At 49.0% G+C, this 27824-nt stretch overlaps 1 protein-coding gene across 2 annotated transcripts in view; it reads right to left on the reverse strand.

Moving 5' to 3' along the window:
- B4GALNT3 (beta-1,4-N-acetyl-galactosaminyltransferase 3) overlaps nt 1-27824 on the reverse strand; it is a 99014-nt gene that overhangs the window by 22501 nt on the left and 48689 nt on the right. For both annotated transcript variants that reach the window (XM_043881523.1, XM_043881522.1), the window contains exons 2-3: nt 2112-2215; nt 1073-1150 (exon numbers count right to left, since the gene is read on the reverse strand). In XM_043881523.1, the coding sequence (XP_043737458.1) occupies nt 1073-1150; nt 2112-2215 (182 nt within the window). The remainder of the gene's footprint in view (nt 1-1072; nt 1151-2111; nt 2216-27824) is intronic.

A 27824-nucleotide genomic window follows, 5' to 3' on the forward strand; every position in this document is an offset into this window, starting at 1 on the left:
GTAATAAACCTCCGAGCCTCTGTTTCTATACCAAGAGAAAAAGAATCTGTCCAGTTCAACATAAACAAAAGGTGTCATGATGGTTGTGACAATTTTTATTCACACGTTGGACAGCTTCCTATAAAAATTTTCTAAAGCAAGAGTTTCCTAGTATATAGTCCCTCAGAGCACTGGTTTCATAGAGCACTAAAGTTTAATGGAAAAAGGCAGTTCGGGAGGTGAATAAGTTTGGTATGTGTTGGGAGAAACCAAGTCAAATAGAGGATGGCAGAACTCAGCATCTTTCATGTGCTAACATGTATTTTCAGGAAGTGGATGTCTATAGATGTTAAACCATATTTCACAATGGATTATTTTCTGACTGGAATAGCTTATGGGACTTCATGGTCCAAGAAAGACAGTTTGGGAAGCCGAATTTTATGACTGGGGACTGGCATAGACATGAATGTCCCATAGCTTCCTTGAGCTTTACTTTTCTCACCCATAAAATGAGGACACGATGCTACCCTACATGGTCATAAAGCTGACAGGTTACACACAAAGCCTGGCACCCTATTTATGCTTGGTTGCTCACTCATGTCCCACTCTTTGTGACCCCAGGGACTGTAGCCCACCAGGTTCCTCTGTCCACAGGATTTCCCGGCAAGAATACTGGAGTGGATTCCAGGGGAATCTTTCCAACCCAGGGATTGAACCTCCTGCATTGACAGGTGGATTCTTTACCACTGAGCCACCTGGGAAGCCTCCCTGCAAATGTTAGCACTTCTCTATGTTAGTTAAGGAAGAAAATTCAGTGAGCCTGGAACTCTAATTTTTTTCTTCAAATTAGATGAGAAAAAAAATTTTTTTTTGGCCGCACTGAGCAGCATGTGGGATCTTAGTTCCCCAACCAGGGATTGAACCCAAACCCCTGCAGTGGAAGTGCAGAGTCTTAACCACTGGACCACCAGGGAAGCCCCTAGATGAAAAACTTTAATAATAACCACTAGAATACAATGCTCTGTGGCCTCTGGAGTTTCCTACTAATATCAACACTGTTCTTTTAACCCTGCCTTTCAAGGAGCAGCCTCACCTCTGAGAGCCAGGGCACCGGCTTGTTCCACTTCAGGTAGCTGCTGTTTCCACTCCCACCACGCGCTGAGCCTGGGTCCTGACAGAAAAGAGAAGAATGAACTTGGTGGAAATATAAAGGGGGCGATAGGACCAGGGCCCCTTAAACGTGCCTGAGGAGATGCAAAGGGTTCAAGAGACACAGTTCTGCCATCGGAAGCTTGTCAACTTAAGGACATTCCTTTTTCTGGTCCACACTCCGTCCCCCACCAACCTGCCTCCAATGTATATTCCTGGGATATTTCTGCTTTCCTGACTTTTCTCAGTCTTCCCATATCAAAATTATTTTTTTCTAATTAGACCAGGCTCTCCTGACCTGCCTCCCTCTTCCTCTACACCTGCTTAGGGTGCAACTCATTTATCCTAACATTTGTCCCCCTGGTGACACCCCAACTCTTCCCTACCCTGCAGGTTCACAGGCTCAGTTAGGCTCTGGTCCAGCGTTGCGGGCAGTGTTTGTTCTAGGCTCAGAAGTTCAATCTTAGGGCTCCAGGCTGAACTGGCCTCGAGTTCCCAAACCCCCACCCAGAGCTGCTTCTAGGGACCAGCAGCCCAGTAAACGCTATCAGGAAAATGCTCCATTATTTGCACCTATTTGCAGGGAGGGGTGTCTGTCTCCTGCATTATCTGTGACTCTTGGCTGCCAGCATCTGGGATAGTGACTGGAGGACCAACCCAGTCATCCCAGCGGGAGGCGAGATGTGCTGGTCCTTCCTCCAAGCCCCTGCTCTTGCAGAGATGGAGGCCACATCCATGGACAGCTCAGACTTGGGCATCTTGAAGACATGACATAGGCTTTGAGGAGGGAGAGCAGGATGGATATCTCTACCCACAAGGTAGGAGAGCTGGGAATGCCAGTCTGCCATCCAGGGCGTCCCTCAGCTCTGCCTCTCCTAACACGGGAAAGCGGAGGATGCCCTCAAGGCTATGTGTGTGGGCGTGGGGGGGGGGGGTACTGGAGTTAAGGCAGAAGCAAGGGGACGGCTGACCCTGCCATCTACCTTGGGGCCCAGCCTCTGGGGACGGTAGAACTGCAGATTCGGGTCCACAGCCGGAATGTTTCTGCTGGCCAGAGCCTTGGCCAGCTCCCTCCAGCTGCCGTACCCTGAGGAGGGGAAAGAGGAAGAGAGGAACAAGGTCAGTATGACCCGAAGGCCACATACATCCGTGAGACTCAGGGCGGGAGAACCGAGGGAATGGCGTTCCTTCTGCTGCTCCTCACGGCTGGCTGTGGGGTGGGGGTGTCAGGAGACAGTTACACCTCGGCCAAGGTCAACACGGCAGAGAGCGAGGACATGAGCTCATCTCCTGTTGGGATTTGCTGTCTTTCCTAAGTCAGAGAGGGAGCCAGGCTGGGTGAAAGCAGAGCTTTGTCCTGCCACGGTGACCACCGCAGGCCACCTCTCCAGGCCTATTTCGCCCAAAAACCATCATGGGGAAGGATGAGTCTCGCAGAACGGTGGAGCTTAGCTTTTCCCTCCACAACTTTCCCTCCTCCAAGCCAGAGAGCCTGCAGGGTTGTCTGACTGTGAGGCCCCCCCACCCACCCACCGCTAGTTGCTGGGTGGCTGGATGGACCAGAGCTTGGGGTGGGGGCAGGAAAGGGTGAGCCCGGTCATGGCACCCACCAATCGGATCTAGTAACAGCTGGAGATGTGAGATTCGAGGACCAGCTCCTCCTGGATTGACCTGGAGGCTATGAGCCAGCTGACGCCTGTGCCCTCACACGCAATCTGAGAAGGTAACAGCCACACCACAGTGAGAAGGGGACGCGCTTTTTTGCATTCACCATCACACAAAGGGGCTGCCAAGGGTGGGGTGGGAGAGTCAGAATTCAGCCGTCAGCACTGATGCCCACGGGGGGCTGCAGCCGCCCCCAGCTGAGGGGAACACTTGAGCAGGACAGAGACTTTGATATGTGGAAACATGAGCCAGAATCACAGGCTTCCAGGAACTGGGAGAGGCTTTCAAGACCACCTACATGGAACTTCCCTGGGGGTCCAGTGGCTGGGACCCTGCACGCCCAGTGCAGGGGCCCCGGGTTTGATCCCTGGTCAGGGAACTAGATCCCGCATTCCACAACTAAAACTCGGCACAGCCGAGAAAAAAAACAAGACCACCTAGTCCTCATTTCAGGTGAGGAAATGGAACCCCACTTATCTAGGCTCACTCAGCAAACACAGTCAACCTGCTGTCCATGAGGGGTACGTTTAAGAACCCCCCCCAACAGATATCCTGAAACCACACATAGTATCAAACTACATATATATGCTGTTTATCCCTACGTACCTATGATTAAGTTTAATTAGACACGGTGAGAGATTAATGATATGAAAAGTAAAATAGAACACTAATACAGTGTATCGTAATACAAGTTATATGAGTCACTGTCTCAAAATACTTTACTGTACAAAGTGAATGCCTTTGCCATCTTAACTGAGCACTTACTTCTCATGCACTGAAGCTATAACCTGAGCAGTTTCAGGTTTGACAGCAAAACCAGTACAAATTTCTTTTCCCTTCTTCACAATTTCAGGAGTAGAAGATTTGCTCTTGCTGTAGATCTTAGCAACCTTAGTATATGATTTTTTTTTAAGTTTCATTATTTTTATTAAGATTTCTATTAAGTTTCACCTCATCACTTAAAAGAAGCACCTTAAGGGACTTCCTTGGTGGTCCAGCGGTTACGACTTTGCACTTCCACTACGGGGAGCACAGGTTCGATCCCTGGTCTGGGGAACTAAGATCCCACATGCCACATGGCATGGTCAAAAAGAAGCAACATGTTACGGCTTCCCTTTGGCAAATTCACATTCCCAGTATTACTACTCTTGCACTTCAGGGACAGTATTAAGTAGAATAAGGGTCACTTGAACATAAGCAGTGCGATGCCAAGACAGTCTGATAATCGAGATGGCCACTAGGAGACCAACGGCAGGATGTGCGGGAGAAAGAGGGTGACCCACCTCCTGGGCAGGACGGAACTGGATGGTGAGAGATTTCATCACACTGATCAGAACGGTACACAACCGAAAGCTTATGAATTGTCCATTTCTGGAATTTTCAATTTAATATTTTCAGACTGTGGTTGACCTTGGGTAACGGGAACATGAAAAGTGAAATCAGTCATGGATTGGGGCGACCACTATAGTTCGGACGGAAGCCACTTTGCTGCAAAGGTGCAGGAACCTCTGCAACAACTTCCTCAAGATGCCCCTAGGAGAGCAACTTCCCTTGGGGGTCCAGTGGCTAAGACTCCACGCTCCCAATGCAGGGGGCCCGGGTTCTACCCCTGCTCAGGGAACTCGATCCCACCTACTGCAACGAGGAGTTCCCATGCTATAACTAAAGATCCCGTGTACCACAACTAAGACCCAGCACAGCCAAAGAAGCAAATACAAAAATGTTTTTAAATGATCCCCCCAGGACGCCATAGCGGGTGCTGCACTGGAGTGAGACTGGCATCACTGGCCACTAGGAGCCAAGAGCTGCCCGGAGGCCGAAGCGTCCTAGGACCCCAACACCAGCACTGGGAGAGACACTGCCAGCCAAGCAGACATAGAGGAAAGAGCACAACCCACAAACACAGGCCACAGCAGGTGGACACCAGCATTTTGCCCAGGTGTGTGTGTGAGTGACTCTGGGAGAGGGAGCTGGAAAGTGGGGTGCAGTGGACGCTTTTCTTGCCCTGGGGGTGGCCCTTCAGGGTTTCCTTTGCACCTCCCAGGCATGATCTCATCTGAGCCTTGCAGAACCTGGGGAGATGGGCCAGGTCTGTTTACTCCCACTGCACAGATGGGGAAAGAGACGCCGAGAGCTGAAGGTCACAGAGTCCACTGTTGTTGCAAAGCCGGGGTCAGACAGAGAGCCTGTCTGTCTCAACAGCCAGTGTTTCCTTATCCAGGCTACATTTTCTCCTGGGGATGCTGTTCAGGGCAGACTGTGCGGAATCCGGTGGGCAGAGGCCGTAGCTGGAAATCAGTGCCCCTGGGTTTCTATGCAGACATTAGCCGTCTGCTGGTGTTGTGTTTATCGAGACTTTTGCAGGTTTATCCCACCGCATCAAGGTCTCTGCTGTTTCCATGGCGGGCCAGCTGGCAGGCAGAAACAGGTCAGACTAGTTCAAACGCAGAGAGATGTTTTAGGGAAGCAGGATTCTGGGGCTGGTGATGTGAGGTGAGGACAGGGGAGCGGGGCGGAAGGAGGAAGAATGTTCCGGGATCTGCTCCTGACTTTCTGCACGAGCTCACAGGAGAGATGCTTGTCCCCCACTAACCCCACTCAGACACGGCTAATGATGGAGCCCCATTGCTGCCCAGGCCCTGGGGGCTCTGGGTTAGTGGCTGGGGCAGGGGGCCTAGGTGCCATGTGATTCACACCGTGAGAGGGGAGGGGTGGACAGGCACTGCCTTGTCGCTGCCTGGGGACAACTGGGTCATCTGTTCCTGGACTCTGTGTGGTGACTGAAGACCATCTCCTTGTAGACACAGGCGTGAGGACGCAACACTGAAAACACAACACACCCCATCCTCGGAGTTCCTGTGTGTCTCACACCCACATTCTTTGCCATGGACTTGTCTTCAGTTCCAGCCAAATTCTCTGGCTCCTGGAAGTCACGCAGAAGGCGAGATGACTCGCTCCATGGTCAACAGAGTTTCACCGTGGTCTCATCGTGCCCTGTCTTGCGTTTGCTGGGAAGGGACAAGGAACACCTGCTTCTGGACCAAACTCTGGATGGGCTCCTCTGAGCCCTCTCTTTGACTAGGCCTTGTCCTTGGGCCCTGTCTTTGGCCTGCCCAGCCCAGGTTTTAGGAAGAATACTGTTAAGTCTGCTTACAGAATTCCCCCTATCCTTGATAGTTGAACCTGATAGCCAGGGTCCTGTTAGGCTAGGCTGGCAGGAGTCCCCAAGCCTGATGGCTCCTCCTGGTCACTTCCCATCCACTGACCCTCACTCTGCCTATGCGCTGTGAATCCCCAGCTGCCTTTGCTGTCTTTGGAACTGAGCTTAGCTCTGTACCATGGTTTTTCTCCCAAACTGTGACAGTTCTGAGTTCAATCTGTCCGTCACCTTTAACTTGTGCCTGGCTCTACTTCTGTCTCTCTTTTTTTAAAAGTTATTTATTTATTTTAATTGGAGGATAATTACTTTACAATATTGTGATGGGTTTTGCCATACATCAGTTTGAATCATGTATGAATGTATGAATCATGTATGAATACACATACATATGTCTCCTCCATCCTGAACACCCCTCCCACCTCCCTCCCCACCCGATCCCTCTAGGTTTTCCCAGAACACTGGCTTTGGGTGTCCAGCATCATACACCAAACTCACATGGGTTATCTATTTTACATATGGTAATGTGCAGGGAGGAATATCAATAACCTCAGATATGCAGATGACACCACCCTTATGGCAGAAAGCAAAGAAGAACTAAAGAGCCTCTTGATGAAAGTGAAAGAGGAGAGTGAAAAAGTTGGCTTAAAGCTCAACATTGAGAAAACTAAGATCATGGCATATGGTCCCATCACTTCACGGTAAATAGATGGGGAAACAGTGGGAACAGTGGCTGACTTTATTTTTGGGGATCCAAAATCACTGCAGATGGTGACTGCTGCCATGAAATTAAAAGATGCTTGCTCCTTGGAAGGAAAGTTATGACCAAACTAGACAGCATATTAAAAAACAGAGACATTACTTTGCCAACAAAGGTCCATCTAGTCAAGGTATGGTTTTTCCAGTAGTCATGTATCGATGTGAAAGTTGGACTATAAAGAAAGCTGAGCACCAAAGAATTGATGCTTTTGAACTGTGGTGTTGGAGAAGACTCTTGAGAGTCCCTCGGACTGCAAGGAGATCAAACCATTCCATCCTAAAGGAGATCAGTCCTGGGTGTTCATTGGAAGGACTGATGTTGAAGCTGAAACTCCAATACTTTGGCCACCTCATGCGAAGAGTTGACTCGTTGGAAAAGACCCTGATGCTGGGAGGGATTGGGGGCAGGAGGAGAAGGGGACGACAGAGGATGAGATGGTTGGATGGCATCAACGACTCAATGGACATGAGTTTGGGTAGGCTCCAGGAGCTGGTGATGGACAGGGAGGCCTGGCATTCTGCAGTTTATGGGGTCGCAAAGAGTCGGACACGACTGAGTGACTGAACTGAACTGAATGTGTATATCTCAATGCTATTCGCTCAATCATCCCCACCATCTCCTCCCACTGAGTCCAAAAGTCTGTTGTTTATGCTGGTGTCTCCTTTGCTTCTCTCTCTCTCTCTTTTTTTTTGGTTGCACTGCATGGCATGCAGGATCTTAGTTCCCCAACCAGGGATTGAACCTGCATCCTCTGCAGTGGAAGTGTGGGGTCTTAACCACTGGACTACCAGGGAAGTCCTTTTATTTCTCTTTAAAAGAGGGTAAGAAAAAAAAGAAAAAATAATAAAATAAAAAATAAAAGAGGGTAAGAGGTGGGTTTCCCAGTGAACAAGGACAAATCCACTGAGTGGAGGGGAGGCCAGTGGTTAAACCTAACTGGGCCCTGCCTGGGTCACAGACGCAGGACCCAGTTAGGTACATGGCTTTGAAATACCTGGAGCGAGACAGTCAACAGCCCAGGTTAGCAATTCAAGGAGCAGGAAATGGTCTTTCCAGATGTCACAGTATGGAAAAGACAAGAAGGCTCTGGAGTCAGAAAGGTCTCTCTGGCTTTCCTCCATGAGAAATGGTGGCCGGACCTCGTGAGCAACTAGTTGAAGCTCTTTGGCCCGGTTTCCTCCTCCGGCTGGTAGGGGTGATGACGCCTGCCCCACAGGAATGCCACAAGGAGCCAGTGATGTCCGTCAGGCCTGGTGTGCAATCGGACACAGTTAGCACTCCTTCCTCCAACAATATCTGCTGAAGATGTGAACTCCAGCCACTTCAGAATGTTGCGAACCACAGATGGCCAGTAGCCACTGTTCTCCTCTCTGTGCAGAGCAGGCAGACTGCAGGCCAGCAGTGACTCCACGGTAGGGGTACAGACAGTCTCCTCTCTGCTGCCCGGCTGCTCCCTGCACCCCTCCCATTACCCACCTATTCCCCCCTACCCTCCGTCCCTTTAATATTCACTGAGTCCGTAGTAGGCATCCGGCACTGTGTGGGGCTTTTCCTGTGTTCACCCTGCCAGTGGAGACCCAGCCCTGATCAGCCTCTCTGCAGGGATCAGGAGCTAAAGAATGTGCCAATTCAACTACTGACACTTGTCACCTGCCCTCAGCTAAGTGAACTCCCACTCCTGGCCAGAGAGCCAGCTGCCAGGGCCTGTCTCTCCTTCACCAGGTGTCACATTTGTGCCAGGAGACAGACACCCCGATCTCAGGTGACAAAGCACCAGCAAAGGGCCTCACATTCTGCCCTCAGAGAACTGGGCTATCAAATTCACCATCAGCCCCCATGCTGCCAGCACCCCTCCTCTGCACAGCATGGACTCTTCAAAGGCCTAGAGACCATCTCTTCAGCTCTTTGGTGAAAACATGGCATATACACAGCCCATGGTGCTTTATTATCTTTTTTTTTTTTTCCCAAAAAACTCTTATGTGTATTATTTCACTGCATCCTCACCACCTCCCTGTGAACTGTCATCTTCCTTGGAGATGAGAGGACACAAAAGTGAAGTCACACAGTGAATAAGATCATCTGTGTAAAGGACTCGGTGTCTGGAACACAACAAGCAGTTAACACATTGCAGTTCAATATTTCAACATTGGTCATGTGTTGCTCAGTTGTGTCTGACTCTTTTCAACCCCATGGACCGTAGCCCTCCAGGCTCCTCTTGGACACAACTGAGGCGACTTAGCACACATGCACTTGTGGCAGATCTGAAACTTGCATTTGTTTCTCCTGGTCTCTGGTCTGAGTTTCTTGCTGGTATTGTCACGTGGTCCACAGAGATGTTCCCATGAGGGAGAGAGGCATCTTCTGGCTGCTTAGACAGATCTGGGGTCATTGGTGAAGGTTCAGCTGATGGACTGGACATGGGAAGAGGAATCAAGAATGACTCAGAGGGAACCCTCTTGCACCGTCGGTGGGAATGCAAACCACTATGGAGAACAGTATGGAGGTTCCCTAAAAAAAAACAACCACAGTACTCCCATAAGACCCAGCAATCCCACAACTGGGCATGTACTCTGAGAAAACCATGATTCAGAAGGACACATGTACCCCAGTGTTTACTGCAGCTTTATCTACAATAGCCAGGATATGGAAAGAACCTAAATGTCCAATGACAGACAAATAGTTAAAAAAGATGCGGTTCACATAGACAATGGAATAGTACCCAGCCACTGAAAGGAACGAAGTAGGGTCATTTGCAGAGACATGGATGGACCTAGAGTCTGTCATACAGAATGAAGTAAGTCTGAAAGAGAAAAACAAATATCCTACATTAATACATATACGAGGAATCTAGAGAAATGGCACAGATGAACTTACGTGCAGGGCAGGACTAGAGACACAGATGCAGAGGATGGTCTTGTGGACACAGCGGGGAGAGGGGAGGATGGGACACACGGACAGAGCAGCACTGACGTGTACACTACCAGGTGTAAAACAGAGCTAGCGGGAAGCTGCCTACGGCACAGGGAGCTCAGCCTGGTGCTCTGTGATGACCGAGATGGGTGGGAAGGGGGGTGGGGAGGGAGCGAGGCTCAGGCGGGAGCAGATTACAGGTATATATATATGGCTGATTCACTTCGTTGTACAGCAGAAACTAACATAATATTGTAAAGCAATTAAATTCCAATTTTAAAAACCGATTCTGGATTTGTACCCTGGCTGTTGGAAAACTGGAGTTGCCATCCCTGAGATGGGGAGGACGGGTGTCAAATGAGAGGGGCGAGCATGGCGGAGGGCGCGCCTCCGGCAGGCAGGGGCAACAGACCACCTCCGGCCTGGGCAGGGCTGCACTGCCAAGTGCTGGCGTCTGCCCTGAGCTGAGACGCACTTTGCAAGACGGGAAGGCCTGAGCCCTCGAGGGCCACAGGAAGGTGGGGCTGAAGGATGAGCCAAGAGGGCGGGTAAACGACCGAGAACCCGAGGTAAATGCAGACGATTTGCTAAGAAACTCAGCATCTGTACAGAGACAAGGTGATGAAGCCTGGAGGAGCCGAGCTGAGAAAGAGCCCTCGTCCCACCAGAGAAGAGCAGGCTGTCCAGGGGGCGAGAGGTTGTGACACCCGGGCACTGTTCCACCAAGGCTGGGAACCAGCACTGCGTCCTGCGACCAGAAAGCAAGACTGGCTCTGACCTTGACGTGCACCCGAGGGCCAGTCACATGGGCCCTGCAAAGCAAAGCTGCTGTGGCTGGACGCCAGCAGGCCCCGGGCGCCACCAGAAACCCAAGGTGGCACAGGCCGCCAGGGATGGAGCCGGGGACTGTCACCTGGGAGAGAGTCTCAGACGGCAAAGACAATACCTTTCCTTTCCAGTCGTGACACCCTGGGGACCTGATGCAAGAGAAACGATTATTACTGCAACTTTAGCATGTACGGGTCATACACATACTTATGTTTATGGTAAAAGAAACATAGATGATTGTATTCAGGACAACAAGCCTACAGGAAAACAAGGCTTAGAGGATAAAAAACCTCGCTGAAAGTCACAGGGATAGTAGGTGACAGATGGTTTGAACCCTCAGTCTTAAATTCCATGCTCTCTACGGGACACACTTGAGAACCTGATCCAACTCTGCCACCACCATCACCGTCACCTCCTACTCACCCCCCACACATCCCATACTAGCTCCCCGCCCCTCCAATTTGGCCAATAACACCTCCCCAAATAAGCTCCGGAACAGCCATACCTGCTTGCTTAGTCGCTCAGTCATGTCTGATTATTTGCGACCCGAGCCTCCTCTGTCCATGGGGATTCTCCAGGCATGAATATGGTAGTGGGTAGCCATTCCCTTCAGGGGATCTTCCCAACCCAGGGATCAAACCCAGGTCTCCCACATTGCAGGCAGATTCTTTACCATTGAGCCACCAGGGAAACCTAAGAATAATAGAGTGGGTGGCCTACCCCTTCTCCAGGGGCTCTTCCCAACCCAGGGATTGAACTGGGGTCTCCTGCATTGTAGGCAGATTCTTTACCATCTGAGCTACCAGGGAAGCCCAGAAAGACCCAAACACCCCCAAAGAGCTGGAAAACCAGACAGAAAGCCTCTGCGCACAGGCCTGCTACCCTTGCCCTGGTCTCTGAGCCTTGTCTGTTTCAACACAAGGGTGAACCATGCAGCAGCCACGGGTCACGCTCCCTCGGAGCTCAGGTGCATGGATGGGAGGGAAGGGGGTACGGGATGGGAGATGGGTGGGGCCCCAATGTCTGCCCAGACCCTCTGATTTGATAAGCAGAGATAGGAAGGACCCCAAAGAGCCTCTTCCCCCGCCGCCTGCCACCCACTGCCCCCCCAGCTGCTGCACTCAAACAGCCAGCTGCCCCCTCCTCCCTGCCAAGCTAGCTTCTCACCCCCCAGCACCCTGCCAAGCCACCCAGGAACTGCTGTGGGGCTTGGATGAGCAGGGCAAGCAGGGGCGTGCCAGTCAGATACCAGGGACTGTTCCTACCGCCCTGCCTGGGCCACCTGAGGGGACCCAAAGGGGGCAGGGAGCTGTGCAGGGCACTTGAGCCCTGCTGCCTGTGTCCTGCTCACCTGGACCCCCAGATCTGAGTGAAAGACTCTAAGGGGGTGGATGAGGCAAGGAGATGGAGGGAGGGGGCAAATGCCCTTTGTCTTCCGTGCTCCGCTTGGGGAGCACAGGATCTGCCAGCACACGGACCCGCCCTGTAACTTCCTGCCAGCCCTCAGCCGTGGTCTGACCCACATCAGCCCCCCTGAAGGTCTGACCAGGCCCCCAGGGCACCTCCAGGACATTGTCATCACCACCATCACCGTGACAAAGAACAAAACAGAACTGACAACCTTTCAGGCCCGGGGTACACGTCCAGATCAATATAGCACAGTCATAGCTACACACACAGTTCTGTCTGGGGGGAGTTTTGACAAAGACGCTTCATGAAATGAGATGGTTTCTGGAAAATCTAGAGGTAACAGGGTCCAGGGGGGCCTCCCAGGTGGTGCTAGCGGTAAAGAACCTGCCTGCCAATTCAGAAGACGTAAAAGACTCAGATTTGATCCCTGGGTCAGGAAGATCCCCTGGAGGAGGAAATGGCTACCCACTCCAGTATTCTTGCCTGGGAAATTCCATGGACAGAGGAAGCTGGTGGGCTACTATCTATGGGGTCGAAAAGAGTCAGACGCGACTGAAGCGACTTAGCACATGGACACAAAACAGGGTCCAGGATTTCTAAAACTGGCCCACATCAACTTAACCCTCAGGTGGGTGGACATGGATGAGGACCCCTCAGGTCAGACTGTCTTGTCCAGTCATCCCTCTGGACCGGGACACAGACAAGCTTCTAAACATGGAGGAGCAGAGGGACGACCCTTTCCTGTTTGGAGAAAAGCGGGAGTTCAGAGGTGGTAAAGGGTAAGCAGTCAGGGGACTGGGAAGAGCATGAATCAATGAACCAACCAATCCCCAGGCATTTACTGAGCACCTGTTATATCCCTGGAGCTCAGCTAAGTGTTGCAATGGAGAAAAAGGTAGAAGCGGAGTCTTTCCGCTCCCTCCACTCCGGGTGCACTTGGGGTGGGCATCGTGTGAATAAAGGGATCGACGTGTCTGTGGCCTCCTGTGCCTGCGCTGGACTCAGGCCCCACCCCATGCAGGGTGAGCACAAGCAGACACAGGTGCACAGCAGACGACACACAGGTACACCTCGGGCTGCTAGGTTCACAGGAGCTAAGGGCACAGCATTGTGACTATCTCCCAGACTTGCAGGAACCTCAGACAAAGTGCTCTACAAACATTTCTTGGGATCAGAGAACCAGTCTCTAGGATCCCAGTGTTCAAGAGAGGCAACACAGATGGAAGAAAACCCTGGAGTCAGTCCAGCAGACAGGACCCCCCTGAAGACCTGACGTGGCCCATGGAAGCCCTGGCGTTTGGAGCTACCATGGGCTCTAGGAACTCGGGCTTCTGTAGTTGTGGTGCATGGGCTTAACTGTGCCACGGCATGTAGATCTTCCCAGATCAGGGATTGAACCTCTGTCTCCTGCATTGGCAGGCAGATTCTTTACCACCGAACCACCAGGGAAGCCCCAGCTCATTTTTAAAAAATATTTCATAACAAGTATCCTTTGTTTGTTGAGTGGGAAAACAACAGAATCCAAAGGAAGGACGAAGAGAGAGGAACCCTGATGCTAAGACAGTTTCAAAGGTCCACAGAGGGATTCTGTTTGGTACCTGGAGCCACGGAACCGAAGGCCCCTCCCCCCGGATGTCTCCACTGAAAACAATATATTCTTTCAAACATCTTGCTTCTCCCTTCTCCATCAGCCTGAGGACAAGGAAGATGCAGGGTCTGATCTGAAGGGCTGCCAGCTGCCACGTGGGGAGGTCTGACGGAGCTAACTTGCCAAAGTCAAGCTGAGGTTGTTGTAACCTGTCCTGGGAAGGAAGGCAAAGAGTGGGGAAGAAGGGCATGCCCACAGCTGCTCTGATCTCCAACGGAGAACCTGGGGCCTGCATTCCTCGTGCCTGGAATATCACTCAAGGGTAAGACCACACTTAGGATGGAGGCCATCTCCATGTGCTACCCCCAGCCCCAAGTTGGCATCCCATACCATCCAGATGCATCTGTGGGATCCATCAGATCAGAGCTCTCTCTTATATGTGCATCCCGATCCTATTGAAGAGGGAAAGTTAAAATTTTACATAACCTCCTGCTCATTCTGCCTCTGTAACTCAGCTTGCTCCTTACAAAGTCTGGATCATGTAGGTTACCTAGTCTCAGAAAGTGGGGACTTACAATACTAGGAACTGGAGCTCATCTCAGTCACCCTTGTCCTGCTCTTTGAAATTGTCCAGCCCCGCAAGCCTGCTTAATCACACCTGTCTAGTTAAAGGTTAGGCATCCCCTTCCCCATCTTGACTGCTGTTCCCACACGTGAAACCCCTTAGTTTAAACCAATCTATTAGCAGCTAGTGTTGCCCGCTATGATAGGTCTATAAAAATTCTGTAACCCCTTTGTTCAGGGCTCAGAGCTTGGGGTGTTAACTCCTTTGGGCCCATTGGTGTAATAAACCTGAGTTTTCCAACTCTCCGAATGTGGTGCTTGGTTTCTTGATTACGGGTTTCTACACTATGAGTCGTGTCCACCTTGCTGACGGGTCATAGAGACCTAGTTAACGGACTTGCCTAACAATGTCAAAGAGGAGCCTGGGTAAGCCCAGGCTAGAGCCAAGGGCTCGATGCTCACCACATCACCGCACCATACTCACCTGAGGCTGTGGGATTCAGTGGGCTACAGAGAGCCTGGGTGGGGGAAGACCTGTCTGCACCCACTCTGGAAGAGAGCTGACCATTAGCACCATGCTGGCAGGAACTAGGTCTCATTATTATATTCCCACCATGTAAATCCGTTGGAATTAGAATCACCATGCTACTTCCTGTCTCTATGAATGTAACCGTTGGACATCTCATCTAAGTAGAATCATACAATATTTGACCTTTGTGTCCAGCTTCTTTCACTTAATGTTTTCAAGGTTCATCCACGTGGTATCATGTGTCAGAATTTCCTTCCTTGTGCAGGCTGGACCACATATCATCATATGGATGGACCACATTTTGTTTCTCTGTTCATCCATTGATGGACACATGGGTCATATCTACCTTCGGCCACTGTGCTGTGAACATGGGTGGGCGAGTGTCTGTTCCAATCCCTGCCTTCTTTTCAGAAGGCACTGTCTTTTAAACTGCTAAAAACAGACTCTCCTGGCGGCGCAGAGGATAAGAATCCACCTGCCAAGTCAGGGGACTCAGGGTCAATCCTTGGCCTGGGAAGATTCCACATGTTGAGTAGCAAATAAGTCCCTATGTCACAACTTCTGAGCCAGAGCTATAGAGCCTGCAAGCTGCAACTACTTAAGCCTGTACACTCTAGGGCCCACGAGCCACAACTACGGAAGCCCACGCTCCTAGAGCCCCATGCTCTGCAACGAGAGAAAACACGGTAATGAGAAACCCACGCACCACACCTAGAGATTAGCCCTCCACTCATCACAACTAGAGAAAGACCTCATGCAGCAGCAAAGACCCAGTGCAGCCAAAAATAAATAAATACTAAAAGAAAACCCACTCTCTTAAACTGCTTAAATCTTTGACATTCTTGCAGAGACAGGCCAGAGGGCGGGGATCAGGCTACCACCCTCATGGTAGAGACATGGTGGGAACCTCGTGTTCACCTGAGGATGCAGGTGGTCTGGGGACCGTTGGTGGGAGCAGAGAGCAGCCTCCCAGGTGACAGGTTAGGAGGGAGAACAGAACTGCCAAGTGGACCCAGGATGGGCCCTCCTCAGGGACAGTGACGTCCTAGTCCACCAGCCTGTGTGGAAACAAGCAGCTTCAACACAACCCAGCCTCAGAGAGAGGCGAAGTTGCCTGGGCCCCTGGAACTGCAGCCTGGTGCCAATACCAGTCCACAAACTGGTCCTCAGGGAGACAGGTACGGAGGCTCAGAGCAAGCATTAGGAACCCGTGAGTGCAAGCTGAGGTTTCTGTAACATCAACACAGTACAGGGGGGTGGAGGCCATCTGGGATGTCTTGAACTCCCCCGGAGAGTCGCGTGGGCTGCAAGCCACATACTGTAATGTGTAATGTGGCCACAACGGTGATGAGTCGGGAGCCAAAATCCAGAACTGGAAAAACCGGCTCTTCCTCAAGACAGTATGTCCAGTTAGCATCAGAGGCATGCCTGCCTGTCTTCCCTCCTTCTCTCTCTCCCTTCCTAACTTAGACGCGAGGTGACTTCAGGAAAGACTACAAGTGTGGCACACAGAATCAAGAAAAGCACACAAGCAGGCCAAACCAGGGCAGCGATGGAGTCCCCACCAGCTAACAATGCTCCAAACCCTGTGTGTCTCCGCTCGGAACACAGATTCCCAGGAAAGAGCCTCAGCTTGGGCCGGGTGTCCCTATGGTGTCAAAGGGGGTAAGACCCCTGTGGTTTCACTAGAACAACAGGTAGGGGGAGTGAGCAGTCTCATCATGGGGGATTTTCTGAATCTTCCATGTGAAAATAGCTTAACTCAATAATTGACCATGATTCCTAAAACAAAAGTATCTGAGACTTGTCTGAGAGGCATATTTTTTAAGCAGGGGCACATAAATGCAGATACAGCTGAAAGTATAGACATAGACACACCATGGAGTTAGTTCCATAATGCTTAAGAGACTTTACAGAATATGGGGAAGATGGGAGAGTGGATTATTTAGAATATCCTTAGGAGGAACTTCCCTGGTGGTTCAGTGGCTAAGACTCCACACTCCCAATGCAAGAGGCTCAGGTTCAATCCCTGGTCAGGGAACTAGATCCCTCATGCCACCGCTAAGACCCAGTGCAGCCAAATAAATAAATGCTGCTGCTGCTATTCACTTGCTCAGCCGTGTCCAACAATTTGCATCCTCATGGACTTGAGCCCGCCAGGCTCCTCCGTCCAGGGGAATTTTCACAGGCATGATACTGGAGTGGGTTGCTATTTCCTACTCCAGGGTATCTTCCCAACCCAGGGATTGAACCCCTGTCTCCTATATTGGCAGGAGGATTCTTCACCACTGCACCACTTGGGAAGCCCTCAAATAAATCAGTTCAGCTCAGTCGCTCTGTCGTGTCCGACTCTTTTTGACCCCATGGACTGCAGCATGCCAGGCTTCCCTGTCCATCACCAACTCCTGGAGCTTGCTCAAACTCATGTCCATTTGGTCAGTGATGCCATTCAACCATATCACCCTCTGTCATCCCCTTCTCCTCCTGCCTTCAATCTTTCCCAACATCAGGGTCTTTTCAAATGAGTCAGTTCTTCGCATCAGGTGGTCAAAGTATTGGAGCTTCAGCTTCAGCATCAGTCCTTCCAATGAATATTCAGGACTGATCTCCTTTAGGATGGACTGGTTGGATCTCCCTGCAGTCCAAGCGACTCTGAAGAGTCTTCTCCAACAACACAATTCAAAAGCATCAATTCCTCTGTGTTCAGCTTTCTTTGTAGTCCAACTCTCACAACCCTACATGATTACTGGAAAAACCACAGCTTTGATTAGATGGACCTTTGTTGGCAAAGTAATGTCTCTGCTTTTTAATATGCTGTCTAGGTTGGTAATAGCTTTTCTTCCAAGGAGCAAGCATCTTTTAATTAATTATTAATCAAATAAATAAATATAAATATTTTTAGTAAAAAATAAAATAAACTTGGTCTATTATAATGCATAATACTCAAATGTTTATTCAAACTTACTTTTGTATGATGTTTTCCAGTAGGTGATCTAAAAAGTGGTTGAAGTAAAGTGCAAAAGAAAGCAACTTTAAGGAACAAATCCAGCTGCACTAGATACACTTCTAAATAAACTAATGGCATAAAAAAAAACGAAGATGTTCAATGAATGACTGATGATTTTACTGAAATAACTTTCATCATTTTTACCATAGCTTGTCCTCTAAGCATCTTTATTAAAAAACATTTATCTATACATACAGGGCTTCCCTTGTGGCTTAGCTGGTAAGGAATCTACCCGCAATGCGGGAGACCTGGGTTCAATCCCTAGGTTGGGAAGATCTCCTGGAGAAGGGAAAGGCTACCCACTTCAGTATTCTGGCCTGGAGAATTCCATGGGCTGTATAGTTCATGGGATCCCAAAGAGCTGGACATGACTGAGAGACTTTCACTTTCACAGAAATATCCACAAGCACATTAAATATTCCTTTGCCAGGCTATCTATCTACATTCTATTGACAGATGGAAGGAAAAAATACCCTTTTCTCTGGGTTAACAACAACTTCTTAAAATAAATGAACAAAAAGACTTCCCTGGTGGTCCAGTGGCTAAGACTCTGTATGTTTTACTGCAGGGGGTGCCAGTTCAATCCCTGGTCAGGGAACTAAGGTTCCACACACTTCACGGCATGGCCAAATTTTTTTTTTAATTTTAAAATTTACAATAAATGAACAAATGTAAGTATACTTGATAATAAGGAGGAATATAGAATTGGTGGGAAAGGACTCAAGCAGAAACTTGAGTTTGTCTATTTTCTACCTTCACAAATAAGACTCTGCTCACTGGACTGCAGTGTAGTTATTAAAATATCTCCATAAGCACTGACACTACTGAACTAAATACCCCAAGAGAGTCTCTCCCACGCTACTCTCGGCTTCACAAATGCAATGAAACCCTCTACGATGGTTGATTAAATGGTTGATTCATGTTGATGTTTGACAGAAAACAACAAAATTCTGTAAAGCAATTATCCTTCAATTAAAAAATAAATGTACTAAAAAGCAAAGTATTAATATAGGGTTTTTATATCTCAAACAGTGAAAACACCAGCTCCAGGTCTACAGGGGAAAGGGCAATGAGTACAAGACTGAAAATCTGATGAAGTCCACTGATCATCTGATGTGTCAGTGACCAAACTTTCTGAACCCAAAGTCAGGCTCTGTGGTCTGACCAAGGCAACAGCACATCTGCCACAGTTCATCTTTCCTGGAAACCCAGGCCAAACAGCCACATTGTTTATCTGACACTAAGGTTTCACAGATTGTCATTGTCTTAGCCTCACCAAATTGGCTATGTTTGCTGTTGAAATGACCAGCAGGACCAATCTATACTACTCTGTCTAGCCTATGTATAGCCAGGATAACAGGAATGCTGGCCAGAGATGCGCAAATAGCTCCAGAGGATAAAGTTCATTTCAAGACCCTGTAGCCAGGCTGTGCCCTCAGCCTGCACCCCCTAGCTGTTCCCCACGCTCTCCTCCTCTGAGCCACAGACCGCAATGGACAGGACAGCCGGCCCCAGCAGGGCACAGAAGTGGGGGCAGCATGGAATTACTGAGAGGCTGGATGAGTTCTGAAATCCCCCCATGTCAAGGACACGTGAAGCGGGTGGAAAGCCAAGGGTGTCAAAGTGGCTCCCCTGGCAGCAAAGACTTCCAGGATAAACGTCCCCAGAGTGGCACTATGTAAGGGGGCGGGGGCTTCAGTCTGCCTGCTTTTTGCTGAGGATACTGAGCTCCATGGGGTCTCAAAGAATCAGACACAACCTAGCAACTGAACAACAACAGAGCTGAGAAGCACAGTCACCCAACCTGAATCCATCTGCCCAGTGTCTTAAAGAATCTCAGTGAGTGAGTTTCCTGGTGATCCAGTGGTTAAGACTCTGCCTTCCAATGCAGGGGGTACAGGTTTGATCACTGGTCAGGGAGCTACTTAAGAGATGCGGGTTAGATCCCTGGGTTGGGAAGATCCCCTGGAGGAGGGTATGGCAACCCACTGAAGTATTCTTGCCCGGAGAATCCCATGGACAGAGGAAACTGGAGGGCTACAGTCTACAGGGTCACAAAGAGTGGGACACAACTGAGCGACTTAGCTCATTCCCTCACTCCAGGAGCTAAGATCCCACTTTCCTGGAGGCCAAAAAACCAAAACATAAAACAGAAGCAATACTATAACAAACTCAATAAAGACTTTAAAAATGGTTCACATTAAAAAAAAAAAATCTTCAAAAGAAAAGAACCTCAGCAAGCCAAAACATCGAGGTCCAGCAGGGACCAAGGAGGAACTCAAGGGTTCGTGCTCCGAACTGGACAGAATGCGGATCCTTCCCGAAAAAGGAGAAAGTGAGAGAGAGAACTTTGGAGAGGAGCCAGGACCACAAGCACACTTCAAAGACTAGGAGAGGGGAGCTTGCGACCACCGAGCCAAGACCTGCTATGATCACAACCTCTTAGATCTTAGACTTTCGGTCCGAGCAACTCTCGTTTCACCTGCGTGATACTGAAATGGTTTCTAGAATATTCTCCCACTTGGGGTACTTGTGAAGACAAGCGAGGCACAGAGAACTTAGATTATTTTTTTTGGCCTCCTGAGCTTAAACTTTGATATTTAATGACCCATGATAGCGGTCGGTATCCTAGTAACACAGAAGACCCTTGGGGATCTATTAACTGTTTAGCATTCCCAGGTCTTAGGGGAATATGTTTTCCGTCTTTCAAAGAGCCTGTTGTAGGCAATTTGGAGAGTAAGATGCAAATATTCCCCTGAGCAGGCTGAGCACCGCACTAGGTTTCCTCGGAGCTCACCAGCACACAAAAACACATGCAGGCTTCACACAAAGAAGGCACAGTCTCATGTTTATTTTGAAGTGGCTTCTTGGATCAGCTTGTTAGAGTTGCAAGGGCTACACTAAATGGCTCACAGTGGGAAGGAAGCTTAAAAAGAGACCTGTGGAAGGAAAGTGAAAGCTGCATGGCGGTCACTTACTGGATTTATTAAGCATCTAGTATGTACACAGTAGCCGCTCTGCCCAGCTCTGCGTGAAGTACCAGTGCAGGAGCCGGGAAGATCTGGAATCGAATCGAGCCCCAGGCCCATCACTTCTAGCTGTGTGACCTTGGGCAAGTTCCTTAACCTCTCAGGGCCTCAGGCCACTCGCCTCGCCACCACCACTGATTGTTCACTTAGGGAAGATTATTAATAATTAGGTCTGTGAATGAATTAAAGCAACATTTCCTCCCTGTAGGCAGGATAAGAGACAGCTTCCTCAGCACCGGGGGCCCCAGCTGCTGTTTACTGATTGTTTACTCCACCCCCGCATATTTCATTCATTACCATCCAACACACACTAACCCCGTAAGGTTAATGTTTTTCTCCCCATTCTCCCAATAATAAAACTGAGGTTAAAGAGTTTACAAGATTTGCTCAAGATCCCGTAAATGGCCCAACTGGGATTCCAACTAGACTAGTCCTGTTTGGCTTCAAAGTTCACAGTCGTCCTGGTAGCCCCATGAGACCTGCTTCCTCAACCCCGGTCTGCCTCACACTCAGGGTACAGCGAGGCCCCTGGAGTTCACAGAGAAGGATCCTGGCAGTCCGGGAAGACCTCGTGGTGGAGGAGCATCCAGAGCAGGTGTTCTGGGAAGCAGGTGGAGCTGCTGGGCCTGGGAAGGGAAGGGAGTCACTGCTCCCAAGGAGTCACAACTTTTATGGGGCAACCTGGGTTGTCTCCAGCTCTAAGCCCCACCCAGGCACCTGCTTTGGTTTCCACCTGGAACACAGAAGCGTTTCACTAAAATGAAAGTGCCTATGAGCACCACCCTCTCCCAGTGCAGACATGTACCAGGTAGAAGCCGATGACCCCTGCCAGACCCACTGCCCCACTTCCAGCCACTGCCCAGTCCTATGGCTAATAGCACCCCTCGTTTCTCCTACTTTCACATCTGCACAACCCACCTTGGGGTTCAGTCTGGAACCCCTTGTTACCTGTCTACACACCCCTACTTTCCAATCTCATCCAGTCCTTGGAATCCCGTCTGAATGACGATGGCTTCCCTAGCTGCCCCCTGGACGCCCCCTGAAGTCCACCTTTGTGTCTCTGAGTGACGAATCCACTCCCCCACCTGGAGACCCAAGAGACATCTCCAACTCAACAGGCCTGAAATCAAACTCTTGATTTTTCCTGCCAAGCCTGCTCTTCCCCATCTTCCCCATTTCAGTAACTGCATTTCCAGACTTCTAACTGCCAGGATCACAAATCTTGGAATCATTCTGGATTCCTCTCCCCACATTTAATGCATCAGCAGGTCCCTTCATCTAAACCTTCAAAAACTACCCAAACCCAACTTCTTCTGACACCTCTACAGCCTCCACCTCGTCCTGGCCACCACACCTCTGTCTGGTCTGTGTGCCTCCACCCTCAGACCCTACAGTCCAGCAGCTGAGTGACCCCACTAAAAGGCATGCCACGTCAGCCTCCTGCTCAGAACACGCCAAGTCCTTCTCAGCTCACTCAGAGTACAATCCAAGGTCCTTTAGGTCCTATAGGTGAGGCTTGCCAGGGGCAGGCCCGGGCTACATTGTTTGTTCTGGCAGAGTTATTATCAGCATCCAGTTTCACTGTCAAAAGTGTCTCAAAGAATATAAGTTGGTGCAGCCGCTATGGAAAACAACACAGAGGCTCCTCAAAAGACTAAAAATAGGGACTTCCCTGGTGGTTCAGTGGTTAACAGTCTGCCTTGCAATTTAGGGAATGTGGGTTGGATCCCCAGTCAGGGAACAAAGATCCCATATGCCAAGGAGCAACTAAGCCCATGAACTGCTTCTAGAGAGTCCATATGCCTCAATGAAAAATATCACATGACCCAGCAAAGATCCCTCGAGCTGCAACTAAGACTCAACAAAACTAAATAAATACATAAATATTTTTAAAAATACTAAATATTTTTTAAAAGACTAAACATAAAGTTGCCATATGATCCTGCAATTCTACTCTTGGGCATATATCCAGACAAAACTATTATAATTTGAAAAGAAATAAACACCATGTTCAAAACAGCAATAGCCAAGACATGGAAGCAACCTAAATGTCCGTCGACAAATGAATGGATAAAGAAGATGTGGTACATATATACAATGGAATACTTATTTAACTTATATGCAGAGTACATCATGAGAAATGCCTGGCTGGATGAAGCACAAGCTGGAATCAAGACTGCCGGGAGAAATAGCAATAACCTCAGATATGCAGCTGACACCACCCTTATGGCAGAAAGTGAAGAACTAAAGAGCCTCTTGATGAAAGTGAAAGAGGAGAGTGAAAAAGTTGGCTTAAAACTCAGCTTCAAAAAACTAAGATCATGGCATCTGGTCCCATCACTTCAAGGCATATAGATGGGGAAACAATGGAAACAGTGACAGACTTTATTTTTTTGGGCTCCAAAATCACTGCAGATGGTGATTGCAGCCATTAAATTAAAAGATGTTTGCTCCTTGGAAGAAAAGCTATGACCAACCTAGACGGCACATTAAAAAGCAGACATTACTTTGCCGACAAAGGTCCATCTAGTCAAAGCTGTAGTTTTTCCAGTAGTCATGTATGGATGGATGTGAGAGTCGGACTATAAAGAAAGCTGAGCACCGAAGAATTGATGCTTTTGAACTGTGTTGTTGGAGAAGACTCTTGAGAGTCCCTTGGACTGCAAGGAGATCAAACCAGTCCATCCTAAAGGAAATCAACCCTGAATATTCATTGGAAGGACTGATGCTGAAGCTGAAACTCCAATACTTTGGCCACCTGATACAAAGAACTGACCCCTTGGAAAAGATCCTGATGCTGGGAAAGATTGAAGGCAGGAGGAGAAGGGAATGACAGAAGATGAGATGGTTGGATAGCATCACCGACTCGACGGACATGAATTTGAGCAAGCTCCGGGATTCAGTGATAGACAGGGAAGCCTGGCATGCTGCTGTCCATGGGGTCGCAAAGAGTTGGACACGACTGAGCGACTGAACTGAACTACTTGGACACAAAAAAAGAATGAAATAATGCCATTTGCAGCAATGCAGATTGAGCTAGAGATTATCATACAAAGTGAAGGAAGTCAGCCAGAGAAAGACAAATATCATATATCACATGTGGAATCTAAAATATGACCCAAACGAACTTATCTATGAAACAGAGAACAGACTTGTGGTTGCTAAGAGGGAAAGGGAAGGAGTGGGAGTCTGGGGCTAGCAGATGCAAACTATTATACATAGAATGGAAAAACAACAAAGACCTACTGTATACAACAGGGAATGTGTTCAATATCCTGTGATAAACCACAGTGGGAAAGAATCTGAAAAAGAATATAAATAATATATATATATACACACACACACACTTATGTATAACTGAGTCACTTTGCTGTACAGTAGAAATTGACACAACACTGTAAATTATACTCCAGTAAAATAAAATTTTTTAAAAAGTGTCCTACAGGGGACTTCCCTGGTGGTCCAGTGGTTAAGACTCTTGAGTTCTCAATGCAGGAGGTGTGGGTTTGATCTCTGGTCAGAGGACTAGATCCCACATGCCGTGAAATAGATTGAAGATCCCACATGCCACAACAAAAACCAGTGAACCAAATAAATTTTTTAAAGAAAAGGTCCAGAGTCAGATGCGATGGTATCTGGCTATGCGACCTCAATGTTTAAGCCTTGGTTTCCTTCTCTACAGTAATGACACTAGTAGGATTTACCTTATGGGGTTACTGATTATGAGGATCAAATGAGAGGAGCATATAAGTGCACCGAAATACTGGAGATAATAATAGAAAAAATGAGAGTCAATACATTTAGCATTTACTATGTACCAGGCAGTGTACTAAACATTTTATAAATATCATCTCATTTAATTCTCATAGAAACCCTTTGAGGTAGGCACTATTATTAGCTCCATTTTACAGATAAGGAAACTGAAATGCAGGGAGGTTAAGTAACTTGGCCAGAGCCACACAACTGATAAGGGGCAGAACCAGGATTTGAACCCAAGGTGGATTCAATTATCCTCCAGTTAAAGATAAATAATTAAAAATATGCAATCCATTTAAAAAAAATACTTGTAACAATATTTCATGTATACAGCTATAGCACAAGTTAGCGGACTGTTTTCCTACTGACAGATGTTAACTGGTTTCCAAATGATGCCTGTAGCTTGTGTGGCTGTTATAATTTTTACAGATCAAGTTTCAAAGTTAGACGTCGAGGTACAGCATTTTTTTTAAATTTTAGTAATTGTCATATTACTTTCCAATATGGTTTGAAAACAATCCATGCTGTCAGCTGTGTTATTTACAAGTGTGTGTTTCCAGGCAACTTCATCAGCACCACGTATTCATCTTTAATATTTCTGCCAATCTGATGGAAGTATGTGTTTTTGAAAACACAGATGGGTTTATGTATACAACATTATCCTGCAACTTGCCTTATTCCCCTCAACAATAATACCAAGGCCATCTTTTCCATTGTTTCTAAACGCTGCCGTTTATGTCACAGATTCACCTCTGTGACTTGGAACACATTTCTTTTCCACCTGGGACAGCTGATTTATGCATGAAATGGGGATGCTGCTGCTGACCTGCCTTAATTGGCAGGAGAAGGTAGAAATTATTTCAAAACAAGTACAGAATCACTTCACACTCACTGGGACGGCAGCCAGCAAAAAGATGGACAACAACAAGTGCCGGGGAAGAGGTGGAAGAAATCGAAACCCTCATACACCACTGGGGAGAATGCAAAATGGTGCAGACATTAGGGAAGACAGTCTGGCAGTTCCTCAAAAAGTTAAACATAAATACCATAACTTTACTCCTTGATGTATACCCAGGAGAAATAGAAACATCACAGCAGCATTACTCAGGTGGCCTACAAATGGAAACCACCCAAATGTCCATCAGTGATGAACAACAAACAGAATGCAGTAGTGTGTTCACTATGGAATATTATTCAGCCATAAAAAGCAATGAGATGCAGGTCCAGCCTACAACATGGATGGGCCTCCAATGATGCTACGTAAAAGCCAGCACAAAAGGTCATGTAACATGTGATCCCATTTATGTGAAATGTCCACAAGAGATAGAGAGTAGATGAGAGGTCTCCAGTGCTGGGGTGGGCAGGAGGGGAGTAAGGAGTGACCACTGACCGGTACTGCATTTCTTCTGAAAATGATGAAAATGTTCTGGGATTAGATAGTGGTGATGGTTGCACAATCTCGAGAATATACTAAAACCACAGAATTGTACACTTTAATGAGCAAATACACCCACAAGACCTCCACTTCTCTTTCCACCCAACATCTGGGGCTCCCCGCTGCCCTCCCTCCTTCCCTTCCACAGCATCTCCGCCACTGCCCCGCCCCCCCACCCCAGCATCTCCCCCCTGGCTCCGGATACTCATCCCTAGAGAGCTGGCAACAGGTTTCTTTTCAAAGCTGCGCAGTAGGGTTTGTAGATAACGCTGCCCGCCTCTCAGACGCACCCCCTCCTCTCTGTGCCCAGATCATTTACTTATTAAACCAATTAGATTAAATGACTCTTGCCGCACCCTTAGGCAGGAGGGAGGTAAACAGCTCACAAAGAGTCTGACTTGCACTGCTTGAAAGGGCCTGTTTCTGTCTCAGCCCAGACTCTCCTTACCAGCGCCTGCCCCCAACTCCCAGCAGCCCCCACAAAGAGCTTCTCAGATGGCGGGAGGAAACATGAGATGCCGCCCCCACCTAATGCTTTCTCTCCCCCTAGGAAGCCCACACCAACCCCTCAAAGAGCTGACACAACAGTCTTATCTCCACTGCTCACAAAGCCAGCAGGCCACCAGCTCAGCTTCTGGGCAAATGCACGTAGGATTCCCAGTTCTCCAAAACACTTGTCCTGGTGCAACGTGGCCAGGAGGGTACCTTGTCCTGCCGGCCTTCTGCTGCCACAGCTAGCCCCGCGCAGAGGGCACCCACTGCCCTGTCCACGGCTGCTCCGTGCCTGTCAAAATGTGCTTGGGCTGGATGGCATGCAGAGGTCCTGCAGCTGGCTGGCTAAGAAAGGAGCGGGGGACCCTCACTCACCTTACCTGAAAAACAAGGGTCGGGTGCTGGATTATTTCTCCGGCTTCTAAGACTCAGACTACACAGACTACATTCACCAGGTCCTGGACGGGACCACTGTCATAAAGTCTCCATCCTTGGGGAAGACAAGAGGGCTGATCCCTAAGGAGACTCTCTCAGGACAAGACACAGGCTCTCTGGAAGAGAGGACAAGAGGGTCTGGGGTCCCTTCTGCTCCTTGCTTCTACCATCTCAGCCCACAGCACCCTTCTCTGCCCTGTAGTCTAGGGCTCTGGTTGGGGACACGCACCATGGAGACCACAGTTAGAACCACCCAGTCCTGCTCTCAGCTGTTGCTGCTAAGTCGCTTCAGTCGTGTCTGACTCTGTGTGACCCTATTGACAGCAGCCCACCAGGCTCCTCTGTCCCTGGGATTCTCTAGGCAAGAATACTGGAGTGGGTTGCCATTTCCTTCTCCACCTGCTCTCAGCATCTCCTTCCAAACACCACCTCCTTCCAAACACCACCTCGGAGGCAGCCACCACCTCCCCCCCACCCCCAGTCTGGAATCCGGGAGGGAGGTGTGATTTGAGTCAGATCCTGTCCTAGAGTGAACCACATCCTCCTGCCCCCCACCCCGCCCTGATCCAGACATTTCCGCCTTTGTATATTTATAAGACTCTCTTAAAATAGGTCCCAGCAAACAGGAGCAGAGACCTGATTCGGGTCGATGAAATGAGCATTGGGGAAAGTAAAGACTCCTGGAGCAAAGCTGCTCTTAGTCCTCCCATTCCACATCCGGGTTTCAGGATCAGCCCAGTCCTCCAGGAGAGCTCCCTCCCAATCCAGGGCGGCTTCTCCTGTTGGCCAGCCCCCCCACCCCCGCCACTGTCCTCTCAATGCTGAGTTTCCTAAAACACAGTGGCCCCAGAAAGTGAAAGTCGCTCAGTTGTGACCGACTCTTTGCAACCCCATGGGCAGGGAAGCCAGACCAGAATACTGGAGTAGGTAGCTGATCCCTTCTCCAGGGGATCTTCCCAACCCAGGGATCAAACTCAGGTCTCCCACATTGCAGGTGGATTCTTTACCACCTGAGCCACCAGGGAAGCCCTCTAATGCTCATTTATTATTAAGCAAACACACTCTGCAAAGTACTTCTAGGCTGTCAGCCCTTTGCTAAAGGAGCCCACCCCCCCACCTAAATGGGGTCCT

Source organism: Cervus elaphus, chromosome 22 (genome assembly GCF_910594005.1).
Source record: "Cervus elaphus chromosome 22, mCerEla1.1, whole genome shotgun sequence".
Taxonomy (NCBI): domain Eukaryota; kingdom Metazoa; phylum Chordata; class Mammalia; order Artiodactyla; family Cervidae; genus Cervus; species Cervus elaphus.